Consider the following 15,296-nt stretch of genomic DNA (forward strand, 5'->3'; position numbering starts at 1 on the left):
ATTATAAAACCTTACTGAAACACATTTTATAAGACCTAAGTAACAGAAAGCTATCTCATGCTGTAGAGATGCCATTTTTCCGCAAATTATTAGAGTTCATCTTTTCCTCACCATTTCTTTACACATCAGATGTCAGTGTGCTTGAGTCTTTTTAGCGCTCTGTATTCTTTTTCGTTGGTGTTTGTCTATCCTTACACCAGTATCCAAAATTCTGTGGTAAACCTTGGTATCTAGTAGAGCAAGTCCTTCACTTTGTTTTTCTTTGAGGGTCTAGGGTATTCTTGAGCCCTTTCCATTTCCATATACATTTTAACCTTAGCATTTCAAGTTTTACCACACACACAAACACACCAAATCTGTTAGGAGTTTGGTTGGCGTTGCATGGAATCAAGGAACCATGTTTTGTTGCCTCTTTGTCAGTGATAAATCCACAGGACATTTTATAAAAACGTGTACTTGAAAGAGAGGTTTGGCTAACAAAGGTGAAGGCACAGCAAAGGAATGAAAAGCGATGACAGTGGAAGTGAAATTTGAATCAGACAAATGGAGTTCTAGAAGAAATAGCTGATCATGAGAATGGTGACACTGCACCCACATGAGAGACTCTAAATATGCAGCCAGAGGAACTTAAAAAACAAAAAAAAGACACGTTGCCATCGAGTTGATTCTGACTCACAGAGATCCTACAGGACAGAGCAGAACTGCCCTGTAGGGTTTCTAAGGAGCGGATGGTGGATTCGAGCTGTGGGCCTTTCGGTTTGTAGCCCAACACTTAATCACTGCACCACCAGGGCTCCAGAGGAACTTAATGAGGGTGAATTTATTGGCATAAATGAGCAAAGTGGTTGTAACTCAAAGGATGAAGGTGCCCCAGGGGACGTGACACTGGCAAAAATCTTCACGTTAAAGGAACTCTTGGAGATACTTCACGACATTGGAAACACAAAGGATTCAATATTGGAAGCTCACCCAGACTTAGAAGTATGACAGTTTATCAAAGCATAGGAAAGATGCTCACTCTTCTTCACAAGAAGACACGAACACTGTAAAGAATGCTCCTGATAAGATTTTACAGAGAAATAAAACAATTCTCAATGTTTCCAGTGTTTTAAATCATCGTATACTAAATATTAGTTTTACTATTTTTTTAATCTACTTATACATTTATAACTGATGGAGTTTTCAGTGTTCTTATGGTACTTTTTAAAGGTCACAGAACAATCAGTTTTTTCCCTGTTGATGATTAAGATCGCTTTGCACAGTTTCTCATCTTGTATTGTCAAGCTGGCAGCACTCGACTATGTATTGATGTTTATATCCAGCAATCTTGTTAAACTCTTGTTATAAAATTCTAATTATTTACCTGTAGATTTTTTGTATTTTCTACATACGTAATTATATCATCTGTGCGCAGTGACAGTTTTGTTTCTCTTTCTAATCTTTATGCATTTTACAGAAAGAACTTGTATAAACAAAAATTGCATTAAAATCAAATTTGTATATTTTTAGAGTTTGTACTTCATAATACTTAATGCATTATTTTATGTTGTCTTCAATTTGTTTTATGTTGTCTTCCATTCTTATATTTATTCAGGAGTCAATTCGAAAAATATTTTATGTCATAGTTACAGGTGCCGTCTTTATATTATAAATAATATACTATTTTATTTAATAACAGTACAATTAGCTATAATTCTGCCCTTTACGTGCTAGTAGATTATGATCAGTTCAGAGTGTTAAGAGAAGATGCAAAGGTTTTAAAGGTTACTTAGGCATGATGTTATAAACTGCTCTCTGTTAGATGTAGGCTCAAAACATAGCTTCCACTAGTAACTTGGATTTAGGAAATCTTTCTGTCCTAAAACACATGCTTATGTTTGACTAGTATTTTTAGGTCGTCTTAGAAATTTTTACCTTTCTCTGAATACTTAGTAAATGGAACTTAATGTGTGTCTGTGAAAAAAGTAATCAGTATGAAGATTGGATGCAACACTGAACTATTTATAAATGAAATTATGTCTGAGTTAGTTTCAAAATGATTTATTGGTAGATGGAAGCGGATGTAAAGAGGGGTTTTAGATAAAACTCAAGTGCTCTTGAATAGATGATTGTTGAAGCTGAGAGATGAGTATGTGGGGATTTATTGCATTAGTCTTTCTATTTTTGTGTATGCTTGAACTTTTTAATAAGTTTTTTAAAAAATTGTACTTAAGACTTTCAAATCAGGAATGCTCTCTTTCTCAGCTTAGGTTCATTGATAGAATTTAGCCCTACTGCGCTAAGGCACCAGAATGAGCAATGAATTAATTTTTCTGCATCTAGCATAGTAGTAATTGTTTATCATCCTTGGGAGAATTGAGAAAATAGTTTTTGTGTTTTGTGGTTCAGATGCATAACACTGATTGAGACAGGCTGGTTGAGAGTATAGAAACACATGATGGATTTGTCATTGTAATATTTTATATTATGGTGTTGCTCTGCTTTGTAAATAGGAGCTTTGAGTTACAGTTTTTGAACATGATGGAAATATTTTGTAAACATGTTACCCTATACTAACACTGTTGGAAAATGTGGTTTTCTTTACTATTAGGTATAGTCTGAAAATACATACCGTTGAAAGAATGCACCTAGCTGTAGTTGCCTGTGGTGAAAGACTGGAAGAAACTATAACCATGTTGAAGTCAGCTATAATTTTCAGCATCAAACCTCTTCAGTTCCATATTTTTGCTGAAGATCAGCTACATGACAACTTTAAAGGCATAGTAAGTATTTGAGACTTAGTGAGGATGGTGGGGTTGAGTATTTAACCGTACACTATAATAGAATGTTGTTTTATTCTTTCATTGTCCTCCTAGGGTGGGGAGGGCTCCTTGCTACCACTGTAATCCAAGAGACCAGACACGGATATAAAAAAAAGGTTTGTTTTGGAATAGGAGTAGGCTACTTAAAATCCTTTGCCAAACATGGAGGTTTTATTTTTCTGACTATTGTTTGAATATGTTTTGGCTGAGAAGTCCTATGATTTAATTTTGTCTCCATCCTTGGCTTGGAAGTACCTCAATCAGATTTTACACAAAGGGTTTAATCCTGTTATAAGGGGAGGGAATTCTTGATTGACAATGTAGAGAGAAGTGGATTTTTGCTCGAATAATGAAGTTCCTTAGATTTTGTATTAGTTAGGACCAACTTGGCTGCAATGGTAGAAAACCCAAAATAACAATGGCTTAAACAAGATGGAAATTTATTGCTCTTCCACATAGAAATAAAAACAGGCACTCCAGGGCATATGGCTGTTCCATGTTTTCAGGGACTCTGGCCTCCTCTGTCTTGTGAATGAGTTACCTTGAACATGATGGCTGCTCAGGCTCCAGCCATCACCCCCATATTCTAGCCAGTGTGAGAGAGGAAGAGGGTGAAAAAGGTACCTCTTCCTTCCTTTAAAGACGCTTTCCAGAAGTTGCACATGACATTTCTGGCACTATCCCATTGGGCTGAGCTTAGTCATGTGACCATACCTACCAGTTAGTGTGTGGAAAAATGTACTTTTCAGTCGGGGTAGCCGTGTGATCTGATTTAAAAATATATATAGCTGTGGAAGAAGAGGAGAACAGATACCAGGGGCGAACATGTAAGAAAAAGAAAATTCTGAAATCTCACTACCTTGTGTTTTGAGGTGATAGTAAAGATGATGATGATGATTATATCTATCTCTATATCTAAGTCTATCTATACAATAAATTAAATTTTCAAACTTATCTGGACTTTTATGCTCATTTTAACTATGTAAAAAATGTATTTTACTATTTTCCAAGTTACATTAATTCATCTTGCATATTGAGTGAAAAATACCACTTGTGACCAAGACTTTTAGTTTTCTCTCAGTTGATTCCAAGAGGTATAAAACATTACTCATTATTTTAAAATGTTTCTAGTATCTGTATTTTTGATATGTGCTTTTGTGATCTTTTTATCTGAATTGTTTTCAAAAATATTAGCTGAGAAAGTGAACTTGTCCTAACACTTAAAGGACTAATAATAGATTGCTACCAACTATGGAAGCCTTTGAAAATGCTGTAAAAAAACAAAATAGATTTATTGCTTCATCTTATATCCAGCCTCTGAGTTAAAAACCTGGCTGAGTTATTGCTTCTATAATATGTATTGTATTTTTAAACTTAGTTTTTCCTTGGTTATAGTCAACTCTGAGAATGTCTGGTTTGCTTTTGATGAAAGAATATCAAGTATTTTGTGGAACACGATTTTAGTAAAAAAAAAAAAAAAAAAGATGTCTAAATGTAATAATGTTAATTGAAATCTGACTAAGATTTCATTTTGAAATTGGTATTGAAAGGATAGAAACTCTGGTGGCATAGTGGTTAAGTGCTGTGGTTGCTAACCAAAGGGTCAGCAGTTTGAATCCACCAGGCGCTCCTTGGAAACTCTGTGGGGCAGTTCTACTCTGTCCTTATAGGGTCGCTATGAGTCGGAATTGACTTGATGGCACTGGGTTTGGTTTTTGGTTTATTGAAAGGATCTTTACGTAATTTATAAACTGGTCAGGGAAAATAAAAGTGCTAGTGTTTTAAAACAATTAACAGACATCAAAGCATCATGTCAAAAGTAAAGGCATTCCCTTAAACTATTAAACTATTAGAAGGCTTTATTTAATGTTTTTTAAAATTACTTGAACAGCCATGATTTAAAAAGAGAACATTGTCAACCTGTTACATAAACTACTCAGCCCTCTCCCCATCCCCCCAATATGAATTGTTTCTTTAGGGAATTTGAATCATTACTTCCATAGGAGCAACAATGATAGGTCATGTTGTTGTTGTTAGGTGCTGTCAAGTTGGTTCCAACTCATAGCGACTCTGTGTACAACAGAATGAAACACTGCCTGGTCCGGCACCATCCTCACAAATCATTGCTATGTTTGAGCCCATTGTTGTAGCCACTGTGTCAGTCCATCTCATCGAGGGTCATGCTCTTTTTTGCTGACGCTCTACTTTACCAAGCGTGATGTCCGTCTCCAGGGAGTGGTCCCTCCTGCTAATCTGTCCAAAGTATGTGAGACAAAGTCCCGCCATCTTTGCTTCTGAGGAACATTCTGGCTGTACGTCTTACAAGACAGATTAGTTCATTCTGGAAGTCCATGATATATTCAGTATTCTTTGTCAACACCATAATTCAAAGGCATCGAATTGTAGGTCTTATTCATTGTCCAGCTTTTGCGTGCATATGAGGCAATTGAAAATACCATGGCTTGATCAGGTGCACCTTAGTCCTCAAAGTGACATCTTTGCTTTTTAACACTTTAAAGAGGTCTTTTGCAGCAAATTTGCCCAATGCAATATGTTGTTTGATTTCTTGATTGCTGTATATCTATACCTAAATCCGTGGGTGTTGATTGTGGATCCAAGTAAAATGAAATTCTTGACAACTTCAATCTTTTCTCCGTTTATTATGACGTTGCTTCTTGGCTGAGTTTTGAGGATTTTTTTTGTTTTTATGTTGAGGTGTAACCCATACTCAAGGCTGTAGTCTTTGATCTTCATCAGTAAGTCCTTCAAGTCCTCTTTGCTTTCAGCAAGCAAGGTTGTATCATCTGCATAACACAGGTTGTTAGTCATCCTCCAGTCCTGATGCTGTGTTCTTCATATAGTCCAGCTTCTTGGATTATTTGCTGAGCGTACAGATTGAATAAATAATGGCCAAACGATACAATCCTGATACATACCTTTCCTGATTTTAAACCACACAGATCCCCTTTTTCTGTTCGAACGACCGCCTCTTGATCTATTTACAGGTTCCCCATGAACACAATTAAATGTTCTGAAATTCCCGTTCTTTGCAGTGCTATCCATAGTTTGTTATGATCCACACAGCCAAACGCCTTTGTGTAGTCAAGAAAACACAGGTAAACATCTTCTGGCATTCTCTGCCTTCATCCGAGGTCCATCTGACATCAGCAGTGATATCCCTTGTTCCATGTCCTCTTGAATTTCTGGGCATTCCCTATTGACATACTGCTGGAACCATTCTCCAGTGATCTTCAGCAAAATTTTACTTGCGCATGATGTTAATGATGTTTGATAATTTCTGTATTCTGTTGGATTACCTTTATTTGGAATGGGCACAAATATGGATCTCTTCCAGTCAGCTGGCCAGGTTACTGTCTTCCAAATTTCTTGGCATAGACGGGTGAGCGCTTCCAGTGTTGGATCCATTTGTTGAAACATCTAAGTTGGTATTCCGTCAATTCCTGGAGCCTCGGTTTTCACCAGTGGCTTCAGTGCAGCTTGGACTTCGTCTTTAAGTACCATCGGTTCTTGATCATATGCTGCCTCCTGAAATGGTTGAATATCCTCCAGTTCTTTTGGATACAGTGACTCTGTGTATTTCTTCCATCTTCTTTTGATGCTCCCTATGTCATTCAATATTTTGCCCATAGGATCCTTCAGTACTGCAACTTGAGGCTTGAATTTTTTTCTTCAGTTCTTTTGGCTTGAAAAATGCTGGGTGTGTTTTTTCCTTTTAGTTTTCTAACTCCAGGTCTTTGCACATTTAATAACAGTTTTCTCGAGCTGCTGTTTGAAACCTTCTGTTCAGCTCTTTTACTTCATTTCTTCTGTTTGCCTTAGCTACTCTGCATTCAAGAGCAAGTTTCAGAGTCTCTTCTGACATCCATTTTTGTCTTTTCTTTCCTGTCATTTTAATGACCTTTTGCTTTCTTCATGTATGATGCCCTTGATGTCATCCCACAACTCCTCTGGTTGTTGGTCATTAGCATTCAGTGCCTCAAATCTATTCTTGAGATTCAACTTGAACTTGCATATGAGGAATTGATGGCCTGTTCTGCAGTTAATCCGTGGCCTTTCTCTGATATGATATTGAGCTTTTCCATCGTCTCTTTCCACAGAGATAGTTGATTTGATTCCTGTGTATTCCATCTGGCGAGGTCCCCATGTATAGTCACCAAATATGTTGTTGAAAAAAAGTATTTGCAGTGAAGATGTTGGTCTTGCAAAATTCTATCACGCGATCTCTGGCATTGTTTCTTTCACCAAGGCCATGTTTTCCAACTAACAATCCTTCTTTGCTTCTATTTTTTGCATTCTAATCACCAGTAATTATGAGTGCATCCTGATTTCATGTTCCATCAGTTTCAGACTGCAGAAGTTGGTAAAAATCTTCAGTTTCTTCATCTTTGGCCTTAGTGGTTGGTGTGTAAATTTGAATAATAGTCGTATTAACTGGTCTTCCTTGTAGGAGTATGGATATTATCCTATCATTGACAGCGTTGTCCTTCAGGATAGATCTTGAAATGTTCTTTTTGACGATGAGGGCAATGCCATTCCTCTTCAAGTTGTCATTCCTGGCATAGTAGACCATATGGTTGTCTCATTAAAAATGGTCAATACCAGTTCATTTCAGCTCACTAGTGCCTAGGATACCGATCTTTATGCATTCCATTTCATTTTTGACAACTTCCAATTTTCCTTGATTCATACTTCATACACTCCATGTTCTGATTATTAATGGTTGTTTTCAGCTGTTTCATCTCATTTTGAGCACTGCCACATCAGCAAATGATGTCATGATAGGTCATACTTAAACTGAATTTGAAACAGTTTAGTGTCTTGAAATGCATGGAAAATATTAAAGAGTAAATGTGTTCAGATTTCACATCTGTTTTTTAAAAGATTTCAAAAATTAATATGTGTTTATCAGAATATTTCAATTTCTGGATTATCTATACATATTAAAACTGTATAGCAGTGGACAGTTATTTTTCAACCAGTTTCACATTGGTCTGAATTTTGAAAACATGAGTATTTTTCATTATATCGTATATACTGTGGTAATAAAAATATTAGAGCTTAATTTTTCTGCTTTTAATTTGTTTAGAAATTGAGAGGATGTATATATATCAGGTAAAGTTGAGTTAGATTAACAATTTCAAGGCTCTTCTAGCTTTCTGATTTTGATTGGTATTCTGGTAGCTTTCATTGTACCTCAGTTGTAAATGAGTCTGGCATATTACTATGACTTCAAGACTGTGAATAAATACAAAGAAAATGGTGAAAAGAAGAATCTAATGTCTCTTAAGTGTATAATATAAAATGTATAGTGTTTTAATTTTTAGCTCTTTTCATTTCATAATCTTATTTTAGAAAATTGAAAATGAAGTAAACCTAAACCTCGTTCTTGTCTTATTTTTTAGCTTGATAGCTGGTTATTACTACAAACATTTAATTATACATTATACCCAATAACCTTTCCAAGTGAGAACGCAGCGGAGTGGAAAAAACTCTTTAAACCATGTGCTTCCCAGAGATTATTCTTGCCAGTAAGTGTTTTCCTACTTACTTGAGTCTTGCTTTTACACAGATAAATTTGTGAAGATTTACATATAAATCTAGTTAAATAAGTAAATATACTCTTTTCCTTTTGAACAACATTAGAAAAAGATTTTCCCCCAAAACTATGATAAAAACCACCATTATATTCTTACTTTTAAACGTACTTAGTTGCTATGAACTGTTTTATCTCTAAGAAAGAATAGAAATACTCAAATCTTAATGGAGCCAAGTCTAATTCCAAGTATCACCTTCAAGTTACAGATCATATTTTAGAAAAGTAATTGGAGAAATGAGACAGTTTGCTTCATTAAATAGCCATTTGTGTTTTATCCAAGCCAGTTTATCTTTTCTAACTGATAATTTATCACAGACACAAAATTTTTTAAGACACGTAAATTCAAAGAGAAAATAGCCATTCAGTGGTGCTATTGTTTAGCGGTGGTCTCTAGAATGGTGTTAAACCTTTATAATTATTTTTTAACATCAAAATATGATTTAGAAGCAAGGTTGCCTCTTTCTTTTTGAGTTGATTCCATCCTCAATTTCAAAGCACGTAGTAATTGGTGGGACCACTATAATGTTTAAAATAGTTACGGTAGTAGAAAAATTGAATTTAAGAAGTTCACAAGTTTTTGGAAAGTATATGAATTATGGGCAAGAACCTTCAGTTATTATTATTAAATGGATTAAGGAAATTCTTAGCATATTAAGAATATAGTTTACTAAATCCAGCATGTCAGTAAGATTTAAATTAAGTTATAATTTTGATAGCTGAGTCTTCCTAGCCTGTATCTTTGTTCCTAGTCATAATCCCAACCATAGGTCCTAGGATTTTCCTTACCCTTTCCATTGTACAAAGTACACAAATAAGAGATTACAATTGGAAGAAAACCTAAAAGGTTTTAGAAACTTTGTGTATGTTTTATAAGATTTTTTTCTTCATTTTTATGTTGAGTTACTACAGTGTTAAATTTATTTAATCAATTTTTGAGTGCCTACTTTGTGCCAGGCGTCTGTACTGAAGTGCTGAGTGTGAAGAAATTAAAGGGACAGACAGATTTCTTGTTCTCATGGAACTGATCGTCTGATGGGGGAGACAGACATTGAACAAGTAACCACACAAATACAGAAAAATAAGTGTTGAATCAAAAACTTGAGGTTAGGGTTGTTTTTCTTTACTTTCGTTCAGCATTATTAAAAAGTTTAGTCGTTGGTATTGTGAAATGAAATTTGCCAGATAACGATGTACCCAGTACCCAGTGCCGTCGAGTCGATTCCGACTCATAGCGATCCTACAGAACAGTAGAGTGATATAAGCTACTTAAATTCCAGATGGAATTTAAATTCTAAATACTCCTCCTTGAAACCTGTCAAATTGTCCTCATACCTCACTGTTACTTCTGGATCTTTTTAACCAGAGTTTAGTAAAATGATGATTTATTTTTCTAATAAACTTTTTTGATGAATGTCTCTTTGTTTGAAATAGCTGGATGAAAATAACTAGTGTTAACTCTGCTGACTCTTTCATCCTCCAAAATGGAGCTGTAGAAAAATACTGACTTGGTTATTACTTAACCTTATACCTGATCTCCAGTTGATAGTGGCTCCCAACATTGAACTTGAAGCTTTATGCAGCATCTTTTCAGTCTGCTAAGAACACAGTAATCTGTAAGCAGAGGATGTATCATGGTGCAGAAGCAGATTATTGCTCACTTTCCCCAAAAAGAGAGACACCCAGACATATACATATACCTTTTTTTTTTAATTGTACTTTAAATGGTTTATAGAACAAACTAGCTTCTCATTAAACAATTAGTACACATACTGTTTTGTGACGTTGTTTACCAACCCCACGACACCTCAACACTCTCCCTTCTCCACCTTAAGTTCCCCATTACCAGTGTTCCTGTCCCTCCTGGTGTCTAGTCCTTGCCCCTGGGCTGTTGTGCCCCTTTAGCCTCATTTTGTTTTATGGGCCTGTCTAATCTTTGGCTAAAGTGTGAACCTCAGGAGTGACTTCATTACTGAGCTAAAACGGTGTCTGTAGGCCACACTCTTGGGGTTTCTCCAGTCTCTGTCAGGCCAGTAAGTCTGGTCTTTTTTTGTGAGTTAGAATTTTGTTCTATATTTTTCTCCAGCTTGTCTGGGGACCCTCTGTTGTGATCCCTGTCAGAGTAATTGGTGGTGGTATACATATAGCTTTTTAATTGAGATCTTTGAGCAAGTGAACCTTCCTAGCCCAGGCTCTGCTATCAACCATCAGATTTTTCGTGGCCTGGCACTAAATCATCTGGTAGTGAACTAAGGGGGGACAGGGATGATTTCAGCCTAGTGGTTGCTCATTAAGGCGATGCCTTAATACTAGCTGTAGGAGGAGGTAGGAACTTTAAAAAGTAGCAGAGTTAGGATCATGCTTTCATTGTATTCTTAACTAAAGCTGTGATAGACAGCAAACTTATATTTGCAGGAGTTGGATTCCAAAGTTTGTGGGTAAGGCAGAAATACAAATTAATAGATGTAATTAACATCTCTCAGAGATGGCTACAGCTGCCGCTGCTGTACTATAAAGAGCATCAGATTAAGAAGTTGGCTTTGGTTTATGGAATATGTGTGAAAAATGCATACTTTAAGTACTAGAATCTTCTGCATACTTCATATATATACGCATATACATGGTATAATCCTCATCCCATGCTCTGGGTCACATGCTGACTGGAATGACTGGACAAAAACCTTGGCATGATTTAGGCCTTGGCTGTGTGCACCTATTCTTTGATTTGTTGGGAGGCAGTAAGCATAGGAATAAGACCATGGACTCTGGAGCCAGATGGCCTGAGCTCCAGCTCTGTCACTTACTCGTGTGACTCTGGTTATGCTCTGTGTCTCAATTTCTTCATCTGTAAAATGGGGATAATAGTACCCAATGCATATGTTTGCCATTATTGTTAGTATTGAGCTCCTGCTGTGTGCTGAGCACTATTCCAGGCATGGGGGTTTAACAGTGAAAAATGAGACAAAATCTCTGCCCTTAGATACTTTACATTGTAGTGAGGGTGAGGGTTGACAGACAATACCATAACCCACTGCCATCGAGTCTATTTTGACTCATAGTAACCCTATAGGACAGAGCAGAACTGCCCCATAGAGTTTCCAAGGAGCACCTGGTGGATTTGAACTGCTGACCTCTTGGTTATCAACCGTAGCACTTAACCACTACACCACCAGGGTTTCCTGACTGACCATAGAAATGTATAAACATAAATAAGTTTAGATAGTGGTAAGGGCTGGGAGAAAATAAAACATGGTTATAGGAAAAGAGGGTGTTGGGGTGAGAGGGGCTGTTGGCTGAGTTTTTAGGGGCAGGCTTCTCTATTGAGCTGACATTTTAGTTGAGACTAAAATAATGTAAAGGTTCCAGCCAGTAGTGTCACAGGACAGGGGAACAGGTTCAGAAGATCTTCATTTATATTGGTTTATTTCTGTATTTACTTTAGAAAATTAGGATTTAAAACATAAGTGCACCTGTCTTAATAATTTTATTTCCTATTATGAGAAACACCTCCTCCCTGATCTTTGAGGATATCACTTTTATTTTCCTGATTGTTAGTACTGAGTTTTTGTTTGCAATTTGTTTTTATAGTTTTTCTTCCTCCAAAAGTTTCATTAGGATTATATCTTTATGCTGTAGTAAAAAAATGACAGATTTAGCAAAATTACTTAAAAATTAATGTAAATGAGCTTATAGGTATATCTTAGTCTGTTTTATATTTTATTTTAATAAATTATAGTTAGTGACTCAAATCTCTGTCTTCATAGTTAATCCTGAAAGAAGTTGACTCACTGTTGTATGTCGACACTGATATCCTTTTTTTACGACCCGTTGATGATATTTGGTCTTTACTGAAGAAATTTAACTCCACACAAATTGCTGCAATGGCACCAGAGCATGAGGAGCCTCGGATAGGATGGTATAACCGCTTTGCCAGACATCCGTACTATGGAAAAACTGGAGTAAACTCTGGGGTTATGCTGATGAACATGACTCGAATGAGAAGGAAGTATTTCAAGGTAAGTTGGTTAGCATTTCTTTTTCCCCCTCAAGTGCTTGGCTACCAATTTGGTTTTGTGTGATTAAAGACTTAATTGAAATACTCAGAATTTTTCTTTATCTGGAATAATTGATGAAAAGTATGCTTTTAATATTCTGCTTAGTAGAATAATTCAGTAGATAGGTGAAACAAGATGGTGTTAAAATGGAGTAAAGTAACAATGCAGTAAGTAGTGAACCTCATTTCCTGAGATTGTGATTCAAATTAGTAATTGTATTTTGTAACTGTGCAATGTAGCCATAACTACTTGAATCTAAAGTATGATAAATCTCAGGGGCAACACAGAGTGCTGGTTAAGAGCATGGACCCTGAAGCCGGTCGTCTTGGTTCATACCCTGATACCTCAGTAACTGTTGAGGGATTAATTTTGAACATTTCTGAGCTTCAGTTTTCTCATCTCTAAAATGGAGTTGGCAACAGTACTTACTGCCTTATAGGATTTTTGTGAGAATTAAATGAGTTAGAACAATGGCTGGCAGAGTAAGTGTTGGCTATTTAATAACTTTGGTGCTGTTGGAAGTTAACTTTAAAAAAAATTCCTGCATGTTTCTTATCTCTTGTCACGCGGGATCAGTGGCTGTTTAAATTTTCAGGATATATGTTCTGAATCCGTGAATATGTTGTACTGTTTATCAGTGTCATGTAGATGAGTCGTATGTGGTTAAATTCCATGTCATTGTGGTTCAGGAGTCAGCTGTTTGGCTTTACTTGTGCTGCTCTGCCTCCTGTGTACTAGCTAGCTGCTAGTCAGTCTGTTACCTTTCAAACCTTAGTTCTTTGAACAACAAAATGGAGAGAATAAATGCACTTACCTCACGTAGGTTGTTAGGATTAAATGAAATCCGTTTAAAGTGCTTATCACAGAGCCTGACACATAGTAAGCAGTTTTAAAAACAACGATTTCTTGAACACCCACCGTTGGCTTTTCCTCTAGGGATGTAGGGAGCCCTGGTGGCGCAGTGGTTAAGAGCTAACCAGAAGATTGGCAGTTCGAATCCACCAGCCACTCCTTGGAAATCCTGTAGGGCAGTTCTACTCTGTCCTGTAGGGTCGCTATGAGTTGGAATCAACTTGACGGCAATGGGTTTGGTTTGGGTTTTTTTTAATATGGATATCAACTTGCTATTTATCTCTTTATATCTAGTTAGGACTAAATTAAACATTAAGGGATAGTGTATTATTTATGATATGAGGATATGTATACATTTGTTTGTACAATATATTTGTCAGATATTTTTCTTATGGCTTCTGGTAGAACAAAATTTACACCATTATTTGTTACTCCTTTCTAAGTCTGATTGAAATCTTTGCCTCATTTAGAGTTGTTCCCTCTTATCTTTGGTATAGGCAGTAGTACCGCCTGCAGCCGGCAGCACCCGTGCTGACTTTTCAGTCTTTAGAAGTCTTACAGCTCGTACCCATCGCTCCTCAGTAGATGTAGTCAGTCTAGTTTCTCTAGCCTTTCCATTTTCTGAACCATTCCAAAATCTTGATTTCAGCTCCGTTTTGTCTCCCGCAACTTGAGTGTATTAATGAGACTGGTGCTGAATAACCTCTGCTTTTCCTTACCAAGGAGCATGTATTTTCAGTGAGCTAATTTCTTATCGTATCTTGAATTTTTAAATTTCATGTACCATAAAGTTTTACTAATTGAAACAGTTGTAATAACGTGAGTTTTGTGCATTTTCTGATTGTTAGACTACGCACAGTAATTTTAACCAGAAGATGGTGCTGTAAGATTATCTGCTAAGGAATAATGTGACTTCTCAGTAAGTCTGTTTGAAATTCATAGAATTATGAGAAGTTTAGTGTTGCAGAGGACCTTAGAGATAATTAGTATAAAAATTAGTATAAAAAAAAATTAGTATAGCATCATTATTTGATTTTTAAATAAATTCAAGATATGGCTATAAGCTCAAATATGCCATTATTTTTTTTTACTTCCTCTTTATTTATATAAGTGTAATTTTTAAATGCTTTACCACTTTCTCCCTCTCCCCTTTTCTTTTTGCTGTGACATGTTCAAAGCCAGCTAGAAATGTAGATATGGGGGTTGACAAATTTCTAAATTTTCAAACTTTTCTTCTATTCATTAATGACTTCAATGAAGAAAATATGAGGGTTGATTATGTATTCATTTAGTAGATATAATTTACTCCACGCCTACTATCCCTTTGTTACAAACAACCCTGTTCTTGCTCAATGAGAATATACTCACATTTGCTTTTTTTTTTAATTGTGCTTTAGATGAAGGTTTACAGAGCAAATTAGTTTTCCATTAAACAACGCACATGTTCTGTGGCATTGGTTGTCAACGTTGTGATGTGTCAGCACTCTCCCCTTCTTGACCTTGGGTTTCCCATTTCAATTCTTCCAGCTTTCCTGTCCCCTCCTGCCTTCTTGTCCTTGCCCCTGGGCTGGTGTGCCCATTTAGTTTCATTTACATGGTTGAGCTATGTGTAGTAGTGTTTCGTTTTATGGGCCTTTTTGATCTTTGGCACTTTGCTTTCCTGTTGCTATATTTATAATTGTTGAGATGGTTCTACAAAAATTATTGATTTTTAGCTCCTTTTCTCATAGACTTTGCTTTATTTTTCCTGATTATTTTCCAGTATATCTGTAGCAAATACTGCCTTTCCCCCCCTACTATTTCTACAATTTCTTGCTCAGATCTTAAATTTTAGATCTCAAGTGATGTACCTGAATTACTCGTAATTGCTTTCCAAACTTCCATACTGATCTGTGCATGTTGCCCCATTGTACTTACTGCATGAAAGCCACAAGACTACCAATTTAGAATAAAGGTCATATTTTAAATCCTTAA

General features: G+C 36.2%; 1 protein-coding gene across 3 annotated transcripts in view; it reads left to right on the forward strand.

Annotated features, from left to right (window-relative positions):
• Positions 1–15,296, forward strand: part of GXYLT1 (glucoside xylosyltransferase 1) — a 64,227-nt gene that overhangs the window by 18,645 nt on the left and 30,286 nt on the right. For all 3 annotated transcript variants that reach the window (XM_064284375.1, XM_064284376.1, XM_064284377.1), the window contains 3 exons: positions 2,591–2,762; positions 8,225–8,350; positions 12,180–12,431. In XM_064284375.1, the coding sequence (XP_064140445.1) occupies positions 2,591–2,762; positions 8,225–8,350; positions 12,180–12,431 (550 nt within the window). The remainder of the gene's footprint in view (positions 1–2,590; positions 2,763–8,224; positions 8,351–12,179; positions 12,432–15,296) is intronic.

This window comes from Loxodonta africana, chromosome 4 (assembly GCF_030014295.1).
Source record: "Loxodonta africana isolate mLoxAfr1 chromosome 4, mLoxAfr1.hap2, whole genome shotgun sequence".
Lineage (NCBI taxonomy): Eukaryota > Metazoa > Chordata > Mammalia > Proboscidea > Elephantidae > Loxodonta > Loxodonta africana.